Source organism: Artibeus jamaicensis, unplaced genomic scaffold (genome assembly GCF_021234435.1).
Source record: "Artibeus jamaicensis isolate MK-2021 breed Jamaican fruit bat unplaced genomic scaffold, CSHL_Jam_final scaffold_612, whole genome shotgun sequence".
NCBI classification, from domain to species: Eukaryota; Metazoa; Chordata; class Mammalia; order Chiroptera; family Phyllostomidae; genus Artibeus; species Artibeus jamaicensis.
In genome coordinates, this window is record NW_026522049.1 from 11,609,734 (window position 1) to 11,626,782 (window position 17,049).

Genomic DNA, 17,049 nt, shown 5'->3' on the forward strand with positions numbered 1-17,049 from the left:
GTCAGGGAAGTGGCCCAACCACGCTGGCTTCAGACAGCGACTGGCTGCAGAGGCAAAGACTGAGAGCAAGAAAGGAAAGCGACTGGGAGGCTGCTGCAGGGTCCTGACAAGTGGCGGGTGGTGGCGCTGGTGATGACGATGGTGATGGTGACAGTGATGATGCCAATGATGATGGTGTGGACCAGGGTGACGGCATCTGAGAGGCATGACAGACTGAACACTCTCAACAGGACCAGAAGACCAACTGCAGTGCAAAGCAAGGACAAGGAGGGCTGGGCAGCGGGACTGGACACACAGAGCTGCCACTGACCGGGGAGGGGACCTGTGAGAGGGCTGAGCTCGGGGATGGGGTTCCAGGCAAGTTCAGCTGCAGGAGCCGGGCGTCTTCCAAAAGCAGCAGGGCAGACAGCCGGACTCGGGAGCCAGAAGGCACAAGTGTTGCATGCAGTGCGGCTGCAGACCTGGCCGGATCGTCAGGGCAGGTGGAGGCCCGGGACCAGCCCTGTGGAGCAGTGACGCCCCATGGGTGGGCAGAGGAAGGTGAACCGGCAACCCAGAAGCAGGGCAGACGGGTGGAGGGGACAGAGAGAGGTCAGGAGAGCAGAGCCGCAGGGCGGGAGGCACAGCCAGCTGCTAGCAGGAGAGCAGAGAGCCCTTGTGTTCTGTGCAGTGACAAGGAAGCCAGTCGTGACCTTGAGAGCTGTCGGAGGAGACCAGGCAGAAGCCAGCAGGTGAATCGGGGTAGGGGGAGGTACAGACACCAAAGCAGCCATTCCCAAACTCCGGTTAAGGAGACACTGGTGGCTGTGGACAGACACAGGACAGGACAGACGTGCTGCGCAGCCAGCGGAGGGGAAGTGGGTACAACGGGAGAGAAGAGATGCCCAGAGGGGACTCAGCGAGACTGGGAGAAGGGGAGCTGCTGGTGGCGCCCGATCTGGAGGAGAGGCCAGAGGAGTGCCGAGGCCGCACGCCACGGAAGTCGCCAGATCAGCGCAAGACCTGGCCCTGGGGAGGGACTGGAAGGGACGGAGGGGGTAGGAAGGGAGGAATGTCAGAGCCGAGAAACTGGCCCCCGGAGGAGGAGACCTGCTGCCCACAGCCCCAGGGCGTGGTCTCCAGGCCCTGAAATGGGCCCTGCCTGCCCCCACGCTGCCACACACCATGCCTCCGAGAAGCCCCCCATTACTGGTGATGCCGAGTGGCGGACAGAAGAGAAGACGCTGTCTGAACAAGCAGACCCACAGGACGGTCCCTGGTGACAGGCTGTGCCCAGATCTGCAGGACGGGCTGGCTGACGCCCTGCGGAAAGGGTTTGGGAGTCCCAGCGTGGCATTTCTGACACCCCACCGGCAAGACAAAGTTCCTGGCCACAGCGGAGGGTGGGGAGAGGAAGAGAAGCAACAACACAGTCAAAGTCGAACTCAATACCACGCACAGGCTGCCCAAGACAGGCCCTGTGCACGGGCTTGCCCCTGGAAGGGAAGGCGGAGGGAGAAGAAAACAGGCAAATGCAGGAGGCTGCTCACTGCAGGGACAAACCTGGGGACCACCCCAATGTCCCCCGCTGGGGACCGCCGCCGCCCAGGGAGGGACCGGCATATGTTGCCCAGTGCGGGGCCCTGCATCTGATCTCCGGGATTTCACGTTAAGCACGAAACACGAGACAAAGACGAGGAAATCTAATTCATCCCCTTCTGCCTAAGAGAGGAGAAGGCCCGCTCAGGATAGAAATACAGGAAACGCCAAAACCAGTCCTCAGCAGTGGGAAGGCAGACGTCGCTGTGTGGGCCGCTCGGTTCACGGAACCGCACGGTGAAGGAGACGTGCAGTGAGAGGAAGGCGGATCTGGGGGCACATCCGGGCCTGGCGAGCCCACGCGGAGAGGAGCTGGTTCGGTCTGAAGGCGCCGTGATTTGAGGGTCCCGCCCTCGTGGGCTGCAGGCCAGAGACCGAGGTCAGTGCCAACAAATCTTCAGCGGCCCCTGCAGCCCCAGAGGAGCCTGGATGTGGGCCCGGTTCTGCTGAGACCGCTGTGTGACTTGTGGGTTACAACGAATGCGGGACCACGTTCCTGTGCTCCAGGAGGGGGTGTGGGACAGATGTTAGACCAGGTGCCGTCCTGACACGGGGCCGGTGTGCATCAGCATGTTCATCTTAAACACAGTCTACTAGTCACGTGCACTTGTGTGTCTTTGATGGTATTTATGACATAATTAAATGGACGGATCTTTCCAAAACTTGTCATTTTTGAATTTCGCTATTGTATGTTACTGATTACATCATACCCCACGTTCTACCCAATCCAAGTTCAGAAGAGGAGAACAACAGAGAACAACACAGGAAACAGCAAAAACCATTCTTATTCATAGATAAATAGAATAAGTTTGTTTCCCTAAAAACATAATAACTAAACATCGATTATAAAAAATAAGAACTCACGAAGGCAGTGGTTTCAAATTTAATATATAAAAAATCAATAGCTTTCTTTGGAGCTATAGAGAGCGACAAGTTAGAAAAAAGAGTAAAACAAAAATAGAAGGTTTATGAAAGCAAGAAAAAGGATAAAACTCCAAGGAATAAACTAACAACGTATAAGCCAAATTTTTATGACTAAAATTTGATTGATTACAAACAACCCAGAATAAATGGAAAGCGAAGTCCCTCTGGGGATGGAAAATTCTATGCAGTCACGCAGCTGCCTTCTGCATCGAGGAATGTAATGCACGGCGCGCATAGAGTAAAATGAAATAAACTGAAATACAATACCAACAGGAATTTTTATTGTGTAACTAGGTGACCTGATTCTAAAATTTCTAGAAAAAAAATAACTACATGCGAGGACCGGGGGCCACTGTGGGCTGGGCGATGGGGTGAGGGCGGGGGCCACGGGGGGGGGGGCGGGGGCTGAGGTCACTGCGAGGCCCTGGCACCCTGGCCCCGGCCCCTGAGGGGGCGCATCAGTGCAACGGGGCGAGAGACAGACCTCGGTGCACGCAACTGGAGATCCCACATAAATCAAATAGTTACATAATTTAAAATAAAGTCACAAGAGTTCTGGAGTAAAAGTTTATTTAAAAAAATAATCTGCCCTGGCCAGTGTGGCTCGGTTGGTTGGAGCGTCACCCTGCGAACCGGAAAAATTCAATCTGGGTCAGGGCAGGCACGGGCCTGGGCTGTGGGTTCGACCCCCGGTTCAGGTGGGGGCAGGGTACACGGGGGACAACTGATCGATGCTTCTCTCTCCCTCTCTCTCCCCCTCCCCAACTCTGTAAAGTCAAAAAGCATCAGCCTCAGATGGGGATTTAAGGAAAATAAGTCTTAGAAGTGTGACGGTCACACTAACCTCGAAAACTCAGGGAAAAAAGACAAGTCTATTTGACTACGTAAAATGTTCAGCAAGATAAAAAAATGTACCCCCCCACCTCGAAAATCAAAAAGGACAACAGTAACCTGAGGAAAATGTTAGCAAAAAAAACATCGAAGTGCCAATTTCCTTTCTATGGAAAGAGGAGCACAAACCAGAAAGAACCGCCAAAACCCAACCGAGGAGAGGAAACCGACGCCACGCAAACCGCACGCAAACGTGAAATGAGGAGTCTGCCTTCACCTCTGACGCGGGACGTGCGTGTGGAGGGAACGAGCCGTCCGCCCGGGCGAAGACCCAGGGGGTGGAAGGCGCACGCACAGCGTGGCTGAGCTGCACTGAGACGGTACCAAGGGCGGCGGGACCTGCCCCGCGCCCGCTGCCCTGGAGCAGGCAGTCGGGCCAGCTCTGTCTGAGTCTGCACGCTGCGGGCCCATCGCCAGATCTAAAAGGATGCCCGCCCCGCTGAGCGCAAAGACATCCGCGGGACAGCTCACCGCTGCCCTCACTGCAGACTAATTACCCCCGTCACAGGTCCCTGTCCCGGGACCCTGCTCTGTCACTGAAACAACTGGGGGGCCCGGGAGGGGGTCGACGTGTCGTCTCCAAGATCCACTGAGAAATGAAAGAGCGGAGTGCGGACCCACAAGGCCAGGTCGGTATCTGCTTTAAGCAAGAGTTTGCATGTAGGCCTGTATGCGCCCAGGGAATTTCTGGAAGGATTCGCCGGAAGTCCCACAGTGGCTTCCTCTACGGGGAGGGACTCAGGTCTGGGACGCGCAGAGAGGAAAGGAGACTTCCAGGGTCAAGTTCATTTTCCACTCTTGTCTTGACCCAAACAGCAGCCACAGAACTCTTAACAGACCAGTGAATAAAAGCTGCTATTTTAAGACACGTCAAACCTATTTATGCCCACTGGACCACTAGAGACGGGATCACACACTGTATTGTGGAAAAGAAAAGTCACTTGAGTGTGTACTTACTACAAGGCTACCTAATCCAGAGGCCAGGGTCCTGGCACAGACACACAGGCCCACGGGACAGACGGCCGGGGACTGAACCTGCTTCTGGGGTCAGTTCCTCTACGGCAGAGCGGGCAAGAACATACATGGGAGGGAGAAGGTCTCTTCTGTACATGGTGCGGAGAAAACGGGCCAGATACACGCAAGAGAGAGAGGGGAGAGAGGGATGGATGGAGGCGGCTGTGCACTTTCCCACAGCACACACAAAAATACACTCGAAGGGGGCACGAACGCCTTTTTCACATCACCCTTGGCCGTACCTTTTCGGTCTGCCTCCTCGGACAAGGGGAACACAATGAAAAACAACCAGGGGGACTACCTGTTCCGAAACCTTGCATTTCCAACAACAAGATGGACCTGGGGGACATCATTCGGAGGGAAGCCAGAGAGAGAAAGACAAATACTGTGTGATCTCACTCACGTGCGGAATCTAAAAAAACCCCAAACCGAACTGAACAACACAGAACAGAAACAGGCCCGGAGCATGGAGAGCAGGCTGACAGTTTCCAGGGAGTGGGGGGTGGGGACAGGCATGGCCACAGGAGCGCACTGCTGTGAGGCGATGAACAAAAACCAGGGTCAGAAAGGTGTAAAGTTCTAAAGTTTCTGCAGATTCAGTGACCTCCATAAAATGAAGGGCCGGCTTACTGAAAGAGCCAAGTTCACCTGGTTTGTGGTGGCGCATTCACGAGGGTAGGGGACCCCTTTCTGGCAGAGAGACCCTATGTAGGACACTCTTCACTGGAATTGGGGGACCTCCTGTGGAGCCCCCCCAGGTTGCCTGGCACACCCCAAAGCCCACCAGGCACACTCAATGCCCCCCGAATCGACACGGAATGGGTCAACCCGTCTGGCTTTTAATCAATACTGAAATGCAATATTAACCCTTTCCGAAGAGACCAGACAGGAGGGCAGAGGAAGAGCCAGAAACCAGAGGCCCGGCCTGCATTCCCACCTGAGGTGCCCGCCCTCATCACCACTGAGCAATCAAAGCAGCAGGCCATCGGTCCAACCCTCAGAGGCGCACGCGAGCCCGCGGCTGCGGAGTAATAGGATGGGGTGGCCTACCCGGTTGGCAGTCCCCCAACTAACTGGACCCCCGACACCCGAGAGGGGCTTCGGCAGCACTCGCAGAAACAAACGCCCAGGGACCCCAACTCCCGGAGCCGTCTCCACCTCGAAGGTGTGTCTCTCTACACAGGAGAGTCTGCCCCACCCCTGAAAAACTAACACTATCATTTGCTTTGACAGAAAATGCAACTGTCCCCCCAACCCCCTGAGAGAGAAAACTCAAAGTCACTTACCAGCCACAAAACTTGGGAAGGAGGCCACCTTCTTAGTCTGTTGGGAGAGAAATGACGACAGGTATGAGCAGGTGGCTGTAAGTCAGACTGAGCCCCGTGACGACCGGAGCTCCCGGGAAGTCGGCCCCGGGAGGCAGCCAGTCTCATCCCGCACTGTGATGCACGGGAGGGCACGTGCACCCTGCTTCCGAGGGTAAACCAGCGTCCATAATTATGCTTAAAACTTAATTAGGGTGTGTTCTGGTCGGGTGGCTCAGTGGTTTGGAGTATCATCCTGTGCACCAAAAGTTTGCAGGTTCGATACCCGGTCAGGGCGCATGCTTAGGTTATGGGTTTGGTCCCTGGTCAGGGTGTATATGGGAGGTAACCGATCAATGTTTCTCTCTCACTTCGTGTTTCTCTCTCTCGCCCCTTCCTCTTTCTAAAAAATCAATGAAACCATACCCTTGGGTGAGGATTAAAGTTACCTGGGGGGAACCAAAGGCCATCATCTAACCCCTGGGGACCCTCAGAGCGGCGTGTTGGGGCCAGAGGGCACCAAGAGGCCATCGAACCCAGAGGTGCTCCCGCTGGAGGGTGTGAGAGCAGCCAGGCCCGTTTGTCAGAGAAAGACAAAGGGGACCAGGCAGCACCCTGAGAGGCCATCGTCACTGCATCAGCGTCACAGTCTCACCCAAACCGCGTTGCTACTTCTGGCCTCACGTGAGCAGCCCCTGCCATGGGACCCTTTTCTAGCAGAAAAGTCTCCTACCCTACATAGGAGACTTTTGTTTGTACGAGGTTGTTTCATAAACTCGTGCTGTTGGGAAGAACAGGGTTCCCAACCAGGAATGCTTCCTCCCCAAGGGGACACCTGGCGTTGTCACGACTTGGGGAGGGGCTGCTACTGGCATCCAGTGGTCAGAGACTGGGAGGCCACTCAGCGCCCCCAGGGCACAGGGCGGCTCCCCAACACGGAATGATCTGGCCCCTGATGTGCGCAGTACCACAGTGGAAAAAGTGGGGTTTAGAGCGTGTCAGACAATGGGGAGAATGAGCTTCAGTCCAATCTGGGGGGGCCCATGACCCCCCACCCGTGAACACATGTGGTATGAGCCCACACCAGCTGGGCCAGACACCCTCACCTCCTCCTCCTGCTCTGGGGACACCCAGCTGGGCTGGACCCCGGCAGCCTACCCAAAGGCACCCAACAGGCCAGCAGCCCCACCCCAGGCCCTGGGGCAAACGCTCCTCCCTGCAGTTACCTCCGGGAGGTTGTTGTTATCCGAAGGCCCGTTGAGGTCAGAGCGCTGCTGCTTCCGGGGCTGCTCTGAGCCATTGCAGACCTGGAAACGGGGAAGCACAAGATGAGGACCCTGCTCCCAACATCGGGAACGCAGGCCTCGGAGCAAGACCGCGGCTGCCAGGGGACGCGATCCTGTGAGCCGCAGGTGCACTCCTGTGCGCGCATCTCTGTGTGGGGCAGGGGCGCGTTTGCAGAGTCAGCCTTTTCTCTCACGACACGCGCCCTTTCATTCTAAAATACTGTTTAGGTCCTATTTTCTAATTTCATTAACTTGTTGTTTTGGATGTGGTAAAACACTCATAACATTTGCCTCCTCCACCACGTTAAAGCGCACAGTCCTGAGGCACCAGGTGTTTTTACCCGGTCACACAACTATCCCTGCCGTCTGAATCCAGAATCTGTTCATCCTGGTCCCAGCAGAGCTGAAACCTGTCCCCTCCCCCATGAACTCCCTCTCCCGTCCCACCCGGGGCGTCTCCACCCATCTGACGACTGGAAGAACCTCATGTAAGTGGAATCAGACACGGCGACAGAAGATTCTCATCGAGGTGGCCCGACGCGCCGGGGAAGAGGCCACGCGAGGACGGCTGCTCGCCTGGAACGCGGTGCCTGTGGCAAATGGCAGAGATGCCCCCTCTAGGGCGACACGGGGTCGCTGGGCCACTACTCACCCCAAACGCCTGCCAGCCCCACCCTTCCCTCTGCATCAGCGCATTCTCGCACTCCCTCTGGACCCCTTCGTCACCATGACAACCACGGCTCAGGCTGAAGATCCAGGGTTGTTTTCAAAGAAGCGGGGTGGGGTGGGGGTGGGGGGCTCATGCTGCTTTACCCGGGAACCCCATTTACGGCTCTGATTCTCGTCCCTGGGGACAGATGGGGGCTTGGTGCCCAGGGTGCAGCCTCTGAAATTCGCACGGTTAGGGGCCACGTGGATTTGGGGCTCTGGGCATCTCGGACGAAGGTGCTGCTTACACCCGTTCGTGCTTTCTCCAAGTCCCAGCAGCTGGCACCCCTCAGGATGAGATACCACCAAGGGCCCCTGGTCCCCACAGCCGACAGGGAACGCAGGCCACGCCCCTCTCCGATAGCTACGGTGCCCCCCACCCTGAAGGTGGCAAGTGAAGGGCAGGCTGTGCGCACGTGGCAGGACCCCCCACATGTGGCTCTGAAAACGTAACAACCGGTGCCTCAGACCGGCCCGGCCTGCCGGGACCGGGGACAGCGGCTCGGCGCAGGGCTGGCTTTTGCCCGTAAAACAAAGTAAACTGATTTGAATAAATTGTTCTAATAAACATCTTGGCTCCAGTTCGTGAAACGCAAGCTGGGAATTTTTTTTTTTTTGACTGTCAGTTCTGATCCTGTCTGTTCGATCTCACCGCAAACACAGGGACGTAACCCGTGTGGCTCCGAAAGAAGGCGCAGCCAGCGTGCGCGCACCCTCTCACGCCCGCGCACGGCCTCATACGCACACGTACGCCCTCACGCCCGCGCACGGCCTCATACGCACACGCCCTCGCACGCCCGCGCACGGCCTCATACGCACACGTACGCCCTCTCACGCCCGCGCACGGCCTCATACGCACACACCCTCACACACCCTTCCTAAAATCACGCCTCCCTCCGTCCAGCTCCGGAGGGGTCAGCTGGGGCCCTCTGCGCGCACGATGAGCGCTCCCCACGGGGCCAAGCCGAGGCCACGAGCCCACAGGGTCAGACTGTGGGTCCCGCCCGGTCCCAGGACACCTTTCACGGCCCTTCACCCCGTCCCCAACGTACGGCGGGCTCACAGAAAGGACAACACTGCTTTTCTTCTGTACCTCTCACGATTCGGGTCACTCCTGTGGTATCTAATTGCAGGAGAGCGGGAGCTCCGATCAAGACCCTTATTCTTCTCACAGGCGTCCCCACGGGGGAGACCGTATCGTGTCAAGGCACCTCTGCGGTTTGGAAGAACCAGGACAAACCCACTGGGAAACGAGCCGGCACCTGCCAACGGGAGAGGCCCCTCCCCACCTCCCGCCACGGCCAGGGGTGTCGTGGAGCACACCTGTGCCAAACAGCTATTCTTCGTCTACCTGAGTGTCAAGTTGAACTGCGCGTCTTGCCAGGACTGGCTGGATCTGGCTGCCACCTCCCCTCCACGGAAGCCCCGTGTGGCCCAGACAGGGCCTGGCACTGCGTCCAGTCGGCCGAAATCTCCGCCACCACTGACCTGCGCCACCCTGACATAGGGGGACGACGCTCTAACAAAGGCAGCCACCCGGCCAGGGCCCGTTAGTGAAATCTTGCTTCTTCGAGCGTAACCAGAACCCTGAGCTTGGTTGCCAGGGGGGTAAAATGCTCGGCCGCAGCAGAGAGGAGCTAACAATTCCTCAAGAGCCAAAGGCTGAACGCCCTGGCCACGCAGCACCCGTTACGCGGGACATGCTACAGAACGAGACCAGACTGCACCCAGTTCTGTTCGATTCTCTGATGAGAAAAAATGTGCACGCCCCCTGTCTACAATAGTGGGGCGGCCAGCAGGGCTGCTGCGCCCCAGATTCCACCGCTGGGCCGCTGCCTCCGCATGTCCCCACCCCGCTGATTTGAAGGCAAGAAGCCCCATGTGAGCAGTTTGCTGCCCGCGATGCTCCGAGGCAGAAGTGGGCTCACGCCAGCGTCCCCCACGTCCCCGACCGCCACAGGCTCAGCCTTGAGCCCTGCTCTCACGTTCCCAGAAACCTCCCCTGACAGGCGAGAAATGGACCAGGAAGCAAAGGGGTAAAAGGGCAAAAGAAAACCCTCCCTCGCAGGACGGCTCCACTGCCTGGGGCGCTTTCCGCGCTGAACTTCCACCAGTCAGCGCTGGCGCAGTTCCCAGCAGGAAAGAGCCAAATCCACACTCCGATCTCCCAGGATGAGGGCTTCTCTGCCTCGGTCAGTGTTACAGGCCCTAAATAATGAATGGACCCGCCTAGGGCTTCCAGCATCAACGCAAAGTCCTGCAGCGCCTAATTTGAGAAACGCACTTAGCCGGCGAGTATGTAAAGATACCAACGATCCCATTAGCATCTATTAAATTTACCTTCTGAACTGCTCTGAACGTGCCAAAGGAATATTCACTTCTCCAGAAACTGGGGGGGGGGGCACAGAATTGGCTGTCACGTGACCGGCGCACTTGGCAATGTAACTCTGCCACAAGGACACCAAGCGGGACCCAAATGACCTGCAGCCATGTCTGCCGTGAGCGGCAAACCCCAGCGAGTGTCGGTCGGCCCGGAAAGCTCTCGCCTGTGTGGCACGGGGTCAGCCCCACTTGTTTCTTCCCAACTGCAGGGAACACACAGGAAGCGGAGTCTGGGGCACCCAGTGTCAGGTGCACCGTCCAGGGCATCAGGCGCATTTGCACGGCTGTGCAACCACCACCACCATCTGTCTGTCCAGGACAGGAAACCTTTCACCTTCCACAATGGAACCCCGACCCCGTGAGACCGAATTCCCCGTCCTGCCCCTTGCCCCCCCTTCTGTCTGTCCCTGTGAGGTCCGCTGCTCTGGACCCCTCCCAAGAGCGCGCTCTGCAGGGTTTGTTCACATGATGTCTGCACGCTTCCTCTCGGCTGGAGCACGAGCCAGGGCGCCCTCCTTTTAAAGGGCGGACGAAATGCTGTTTCATCTCAGAGCCTTTCTCTCCTGCTTCCTCTCCTACCTGTGGCACGAATCCCACAGATACCCAAAACAAAACAAAAAAAACAACAACAAAAAAACCCCAGGCCGCGAGCTCTCAACGTGGGCCAAACTGCCCAGTGTTAATGAGTTAGAATCACTGGGGTCCATTTGCTCTTTTTCATTCTTCCTGGTGCTTGGAAGGGCGAGTAGAGACGAACCATGAGGAAGGTGCTAAGCAGCAACTTGCCGTCCCCATGTCTCCCGTCACTTGCAGGTTTCATATGGCAGGAGGCGCCCTGCGCTGCCCGTGTTCTTGCTTTGGAGCACGTCTCGGGCCCTAGGGGCTGGGTCATCCCTCCCTTCCAGAAGGCGAACTTTCCTATGTCTGAAGGTGGCCGGTGTGCTGGCCTTTGTGTGCTGGGGTTGCGGTGACCGAATGAGTGAACGAACAAGTGAATGAGCGAATGAATGAAGCAGGGACTAGACCGTAGCAGAGCGGAGTGTCCATTTTTGGTCACTACGACAGAATGAAGTGGGGGCAGTGCCCCAAAGCACGGAAACCCTGAGCGACTGGCCAGGGAGGGGGTGGGCCCAGGGTGAGCCCACCTGATGGGGACTCTGGGGGGCGAGTCTGTGTTGCTGTGCCTGACGGTCAGGAACAGGTGTCTCCTGCTGCTGCTGCGGCTGCTTTGGGGGAGGCAGGCAGGAGACCTGAGTGCAGGTGGGAACTGTCGGACTGGGCCACCAGGCCCCAGGGGCACAATCAGAGGCCTCAGCAAGTGCTGGGGCTGGTGAAGGCGGACGGAGGAGGACAGATGGGCACCCCCCACCCCGCCACACACACACACACACACACACACGTGTGCGTGCCGGCAGCCACATTCCCCACACAACCCGACCTTGTGCCCCGAGCTGCTCTGCCCAGTGTCGCCCAGGTCCAGGCTCTAGCTCAGGCTCACTGGCCCGCAGGCAGCGCGGGGCGGAGGGCAACGTGGGGCGGGCCCCACCACGCGTCAGCACCAGGGACAGCGGCACGCGGCCTTCTCAGAAAATGCCTCTTAAATGGATGGCGACCAGATGCAGGCCTGGGCCAGACACCAGCCCAGGCCGCACACTTTCTCCTGGCCCCTCAGAGCCAGGCAGCGGGCTCCCACGAGCCCCGTGCTGAGCGTCCTTCAGCCCCCACCGTCCAGGCCCTGGAGGGAAAAGGACTGGCCTCTCTTCTGTGACAGCTGCCTGTGGAACCAGCCCTGGCTGGTTCTGGGTCCACCCTCGGCCCAGACAGCCCCGGGGTTGGCTGAGGCAGGCCCCACAGTTCTTGGGTAGCCGCCTGGCACCACAGGCCCGTGTCCTCCTGAGCCACTGACCAGCGTGGGCTTCAACTTCGATGCTCGGGGTGCAAACCTGCTGCCTGCCATCGTCATGGTGTCACACCATGGGCGAGAGAGCCATGGGGGCATGACACATCTCTGAGTCTCACACTCCGCAAGGTGGTCTCTCTTCCTGAACAGGGGGTGTTTCTAAAAACCCTCCCCCTGAGCCCTGCACTTGGCACGGAATCACCTATGACTCATGGGTTCTGTCAGCCACCTGTGGCTCTGGCCCCTGGGACGCGTGTGGGGCGGAGGTGCCTGGTCCCCACCTGTCCTCACAGGTGCCGCTGCACTACCCCTCCCACCTCTGCCCTTGCGACCCCCCCCCAGTGCTACCCCGAGGGGTCTCCCCAAACCACCTGGCTGGGTGCAGCCTGCCGATGTCCCTGCCACTTCTGCCGAAGGCCCTTCTCTGTCCCTCTCTCATCCCCAGCCTCAACCCAAGTCCCTCGCCTTCCGCGTCACATCCTGCCGGGTCAGCTGAATGAGCAAAGTCCCCCCTCGGAGACCCAGAGCGTCTCCGCCATCACCCACGCTGCAGACCGCCCCCGGAGGCTGGCCCGGACCTCGTGGCCCCACCGGGCACCACTCTGGCATTCTCGGCCCCACCAGACGGGGAGCCCCTGCGTGTCCATCTCCCCTAGAACGGGGCTTGCAGTGCGGGCCTGTGCCCCTTCCAGCCCTGCACCCCCAGTACCTAGCACGCGGCAGGTGCCGATCTGCATGGGGGAGGGGGAAGGGGATGCAGCCGCCTGGCGGCTCTGAGGGGCAGCGGGCGTGAGCTCCGGGCAAGGGCAGCGCCTCGGACGGCATCTGGGGCCCATGAGAGCCTGAGTCACACCGCAGTTCCACTGTGTGTTAAGGTGGCTACAACGCATTGATTTTTCTTGGGTTTGCTATTGTCAGCGGGCTCTTTCTGGAAAGCACTTGGCTGGGCCGAGAATAAGCGGAAATCATGAAAACCCCAAATAATCAAAACACACCATTTGTTTGCCATCCAAACATCACGAAAAGCAAATGCTTTTGGCTGGACTGAAACCTGGCGTGGGGCCGGCCCACGGGGGCAGAGACCATGGAGTCACCGGGGCCCAAGCGACAAGTGCCCGCAGGGAGAACGCAGGCACCGAGCAGGTGCTTTCAGAGTGCCTTACCTCGCGACAGACGCCACAGGGGTGCACGGGACAGGCCACCCTCTGAAAGGACCAGTCCAGGCCTTGCCAGAGCCAGACACACAGCAGCCGGCCCTGGCCACACACCGACCTGCGGAACTAGGGCTGCTGGTGCTGGACCGACAGGCGGTTACTGGTGCCCCGGGGGCGCAGAGGGCACTGCTCGGAGAACCCCCACCATGCAGGTGCCCGAAGACTAGCCAGGTCCCCAAAGCACTTCTCGGAGCCGGGGGACCCGCGCCCGGCCAGGGTCTTCCATCCACACTTGGCACCTGGCGGCCGGCTACCAGGGGACCACAGAGCCGGGCAAGAAAATGCCAATTCAACGCAGATGTTCCACACGACTGTGGGCAAACACAGCTTCCACGGGAGAGGAAACACTCTCCACACCTGCGTGTCCAGGGGAGGGTGCACGCAGACAGGTGACGAGTCGATGATGCCACCCACACGGCCCGAGCAGAACACCCCGTGGACAGTGAGTCAAGAAAACTACACAGCGAACAGGGAATGCACGGGAGGCAGTTCTGCGGGGTGGCGGCAGAGCCACACCTGGGCTGCAACGGTGTCATTGGTTCTCGGGGGACCGAAGAGGGGGACGCTGGGAAATGAGAAGGACCAGCTGTGGGGTGGCGGGGACAACAGAGATGGCTGTGAGTGCTCAGAAATATCGGTGACGGGACTTTGTTTTATTCTTCCCTGAAGACACGTCCACTGCGGGTTAGACAGAGAGGAGGGAGAGAGAAACATCGATCGGTTGCCTCCCCACCAGGGACCAAACCCATGACCTAAATACGTGCCCTGACTGGGAATCGAACCTGCAACCTTTTGGTACACAAGAAGAGGCTCCAACCAAGGGAGCCAAACCAGCCAGGGCCAGGTGTTTGTTTTTGTTTTTGTTTTGTTTTGTTTAACAGCAGCCGTCACTCTCAACTGGGCCACAGTCACCATGTGGACAGCGGTGGGGATGGAAGAGGCTCCATTCAGGGAGGCGGGTTGTGGGTGAAGCCGGGGACCAGCACGCACTCCCGGGCAGCTTCCTGTGCCGGGTAACCTTGCTTCGGAGATGGTGCCTGTCGCCAGCAGCTCTTCTGGATCAAACTCCAAAGAGCCCCCTGGGTCTGCTGGACTCGAAGGCCCTGGCACACCGGAGCCCTTGGGAAGAGGTTTGGTCACACACGTTGGGGGGCCCTGGGAGGCCCCGGCCTGGAAACTGCCAGGCCCCTCAAGAAATGACACATGAATGAATGAGCGAATAAAACCAAAAAGCTCTGTAAGAGCTGACCAGCCTAAACCGCCCTCCGGCAGCTGGATTAGAACATTTGCTTCAAGGTGACAAAATTTAGGGGCAGAAGTCACTGCTCTCCTACTCAGTGGCCCTTCTGGAAGAAGGGACCGCCTCCTCAACTCTCAGCGATGGCCCAGGACGTCCCCCACCTCCCTCGGCCCTTGGAAACCACAGCTCCCCCCCCCCCCATTCATTTGCTCCCATTCATTCCCAGCGCCTCCAAACCGGAGTTCTGCACCCTTCACTCGAGTCAGTGTCTGGCTCGCAGGAAGCCGGAGCACGGCCTGCCCGCTCTGCACGACACTCTGAGGGCCCTTTCTCTCCACAAGAACTTCGTCAGGAAAATCGCTGGTTACAGCACAGAGCAGGGCGTCACCTGCTTTGGGAAGCCACGTAGACCATGGGGACCGTCCTCATTGCTGGGGGACTGGCCCAGCTCCGCTCAACCCTGCAGAGGGCCGGCGGTGTCTTGGCCTGAAGCCTGCGGTCCCTGAGCTGCCTGCCCCTGGGGGGAGTGCCCCAACACCCCACAGGCCTGCAGCACAGGCAGAATTGCCACAAACGACAATTTACGCTTAACAGCCTTCAGAAAGAACTGAAGACATCAGATGCATGGACCGAAAATCTAACAGTGCACCCAGACACCTCATCCCCCAAATGCTAGCTCTCTGTGTTTTGCGCACACACGCGCTCTTCTGGGAACCAAATAACAAGGCAAGCTTTAACGCACGGTGAAAGTGGCTCATCTGTGTGGCCCACAGAAGCAGCCACACAGAACTCTTTCCAGGAGTCTCAGAAACACAGCTTTTCGGGTGCGTTTATAAGAAAACTCACTTCACTTTGGTGTAATTAAAAAGCAGGGCTCTGCTCAAATCCATCGGGCTCGTGAGCAACCACGGCTTCTCCCAGACTCTATGCCCCCTTCACACGTTATTTTCAGCCCGGGCACGTGCAGCCAACCACCCAGCACACCAGGGTGCCGTGTGGAGCGGCGCCAGGATAATAACGACCCACCCCCTGGAAATGCGCTGGGGCTACTGCCCCCCACACTGCTGTGGCAGGGGTCCCGCACCCTCGCCCACGTCCTGCCGGCGGAAGTGAGGGTCTCAGGGACCACCTGCACCACCAGCAGGTCTGGGACAGCGGGCTAGGGACTGGGGGGTGGGGGGGTGCCTTTGGGCAGCACCAGACTGCTGATCAGCCCCCCTGAGGAGCCTTTCCTGGCGCTTACTGACACAGCAGAGAGGTGACCCTGAGTGACCAGAATGCACATGCATGCACATAACGGAACGTGCAGAACTAAGAACGAGTTTGGAACAGCGGGCCATGCCAGAACATTCTGTGCCCTCGGGCCCCCCACCCCCTCCCTGGGGACTGCTGGAGTCCTACCTGCTCTTGTGGCCACTGTGGCCTCTCCTCGGGAGTCCTGGGTTTGGTCTTGAAGCCTCTCTGGACGTCCGCTGGGAGCTTGGCTTCAGGGGGCAGGTTGAGTGACTTGGGCCTCCCCTCATGTCTGTTGGGGCCACCACGGCTGGCCTCCCCCGGCCGGCAGGCCTCCATGGAGCCCCCGGGTCCCGGCTCCGGGCCCCGCACAGGCGCGTGCTCGGGGCTGGCCTCCCCGGCGCTGGCGATGCTGCTCATGCTGAGGCTCATCTTGATCTCGGCCACGATCTGGTCGATGTCCTCCTCCTGGTCCTCCACATCGCCGGCGCTACGCCTGGGGCGGCAGGGAGACACGCTGCCTGAGTTCCCGTTGGCCTCCGGAGCATAGTAGTCCTGGTAGACCTCCTCGCTGGGGCCATAGTGCAGCCCGTCCTCCTGGTCCGCGGCCCCCAGCACAGAGGCCTCGTCCTCCGGGACCGGGAGGCGGCCCCCCGGGTAGCCCGGGCTGCCCTCGTGCCCGCGGCCGCAGGGGCGCGCGCCGGCCGAGTCCGTCCACTCCTCCTCCACCGCCTCCTGGCACTCATCCGTCTCCAGGGGGCGCGCGCCGTGCGTCAGGTACCCATCCGCGTCGCAGTCCACGCCCTCCAGGTAGCTGTCGTCCTCCGGGCAGTAGCGGATGTAGTAGGTGACGCCCTCCTCCTCCTCGGGGAGGCCCTCATCGTAGTCCTCCTCCTCCGAGGTGTTGTTCACATAGTCGGAGCTGGAGTCCCCATCGGGGCTGTGCGCCAGGCCGTCTTGCACTGCGGGCGCAGGGCTCTCGGACCGCAGGTCGGCCAGGTCCAGACTCGGGGGTGTGTAGGCCTCCAGCGGCAGCTCCATGTCCTGGCTCGCAGGCTCTTGCCCATGGGGCCCGGCGCCTGGCCTCGCGCGGTGGTCCAGCATGCTGCTTGCTGTGCTCTGCCGCTTGCGGTTGGCCATGGCGGGCGCTCACGCGGCCATCGTCACCGGGAGGCAGCCACTGCGGGAGGGACGATGGAGAGAACCGCATCAGCACCGCACAAAGCCACAGGGACCTACAGCAGCGCCTCAGAGCCCTGGTAACGAGCACACCTCTGCTCACACAAGGGTGTGTCCCCGCCCCGGCTGGCGGTCCATCAGGAACAGTGCATGGCCAGGCCGGAGAGACAGCAGGGCACGTGGGGCCGGAGGGGAG

General features: G+C 59.4%; 1 protein-coding gene across 1 annotated transcript in view; it reads right to left on the reverse strand.

Moving 5' to 3' along the window:
* Positions 1-17,049, reverse strand: part of APBA2 (amyloid beta precursor protein binding family A member 2) — a 73,542-nt gene that overhangs the window by 13,639 nt on the left and 42,854 nt on the right. Inside the window, exons 4-6 of the mRNA XM_053658906.1 lie at positions 15,843-16,854; positions 6,938-7,018; positions 5,694-5,730 (exon numbers count right to left, since the gene is read on the reverse strand). Of these exons, the coding sequence (XP_053514881.1) occupies positions 5,694-5,730; positions 6,938-7,018; positions 15,843-16,814 (1,090 nt within the window). The 5' untranslated portion in view covers positions 16,815-16,854. The remainder of the gene's footprint in view (positions 1-5,693; positions 5,731-6,937; positions 7,019-15,842; positions 16,855-17,049) is intronic.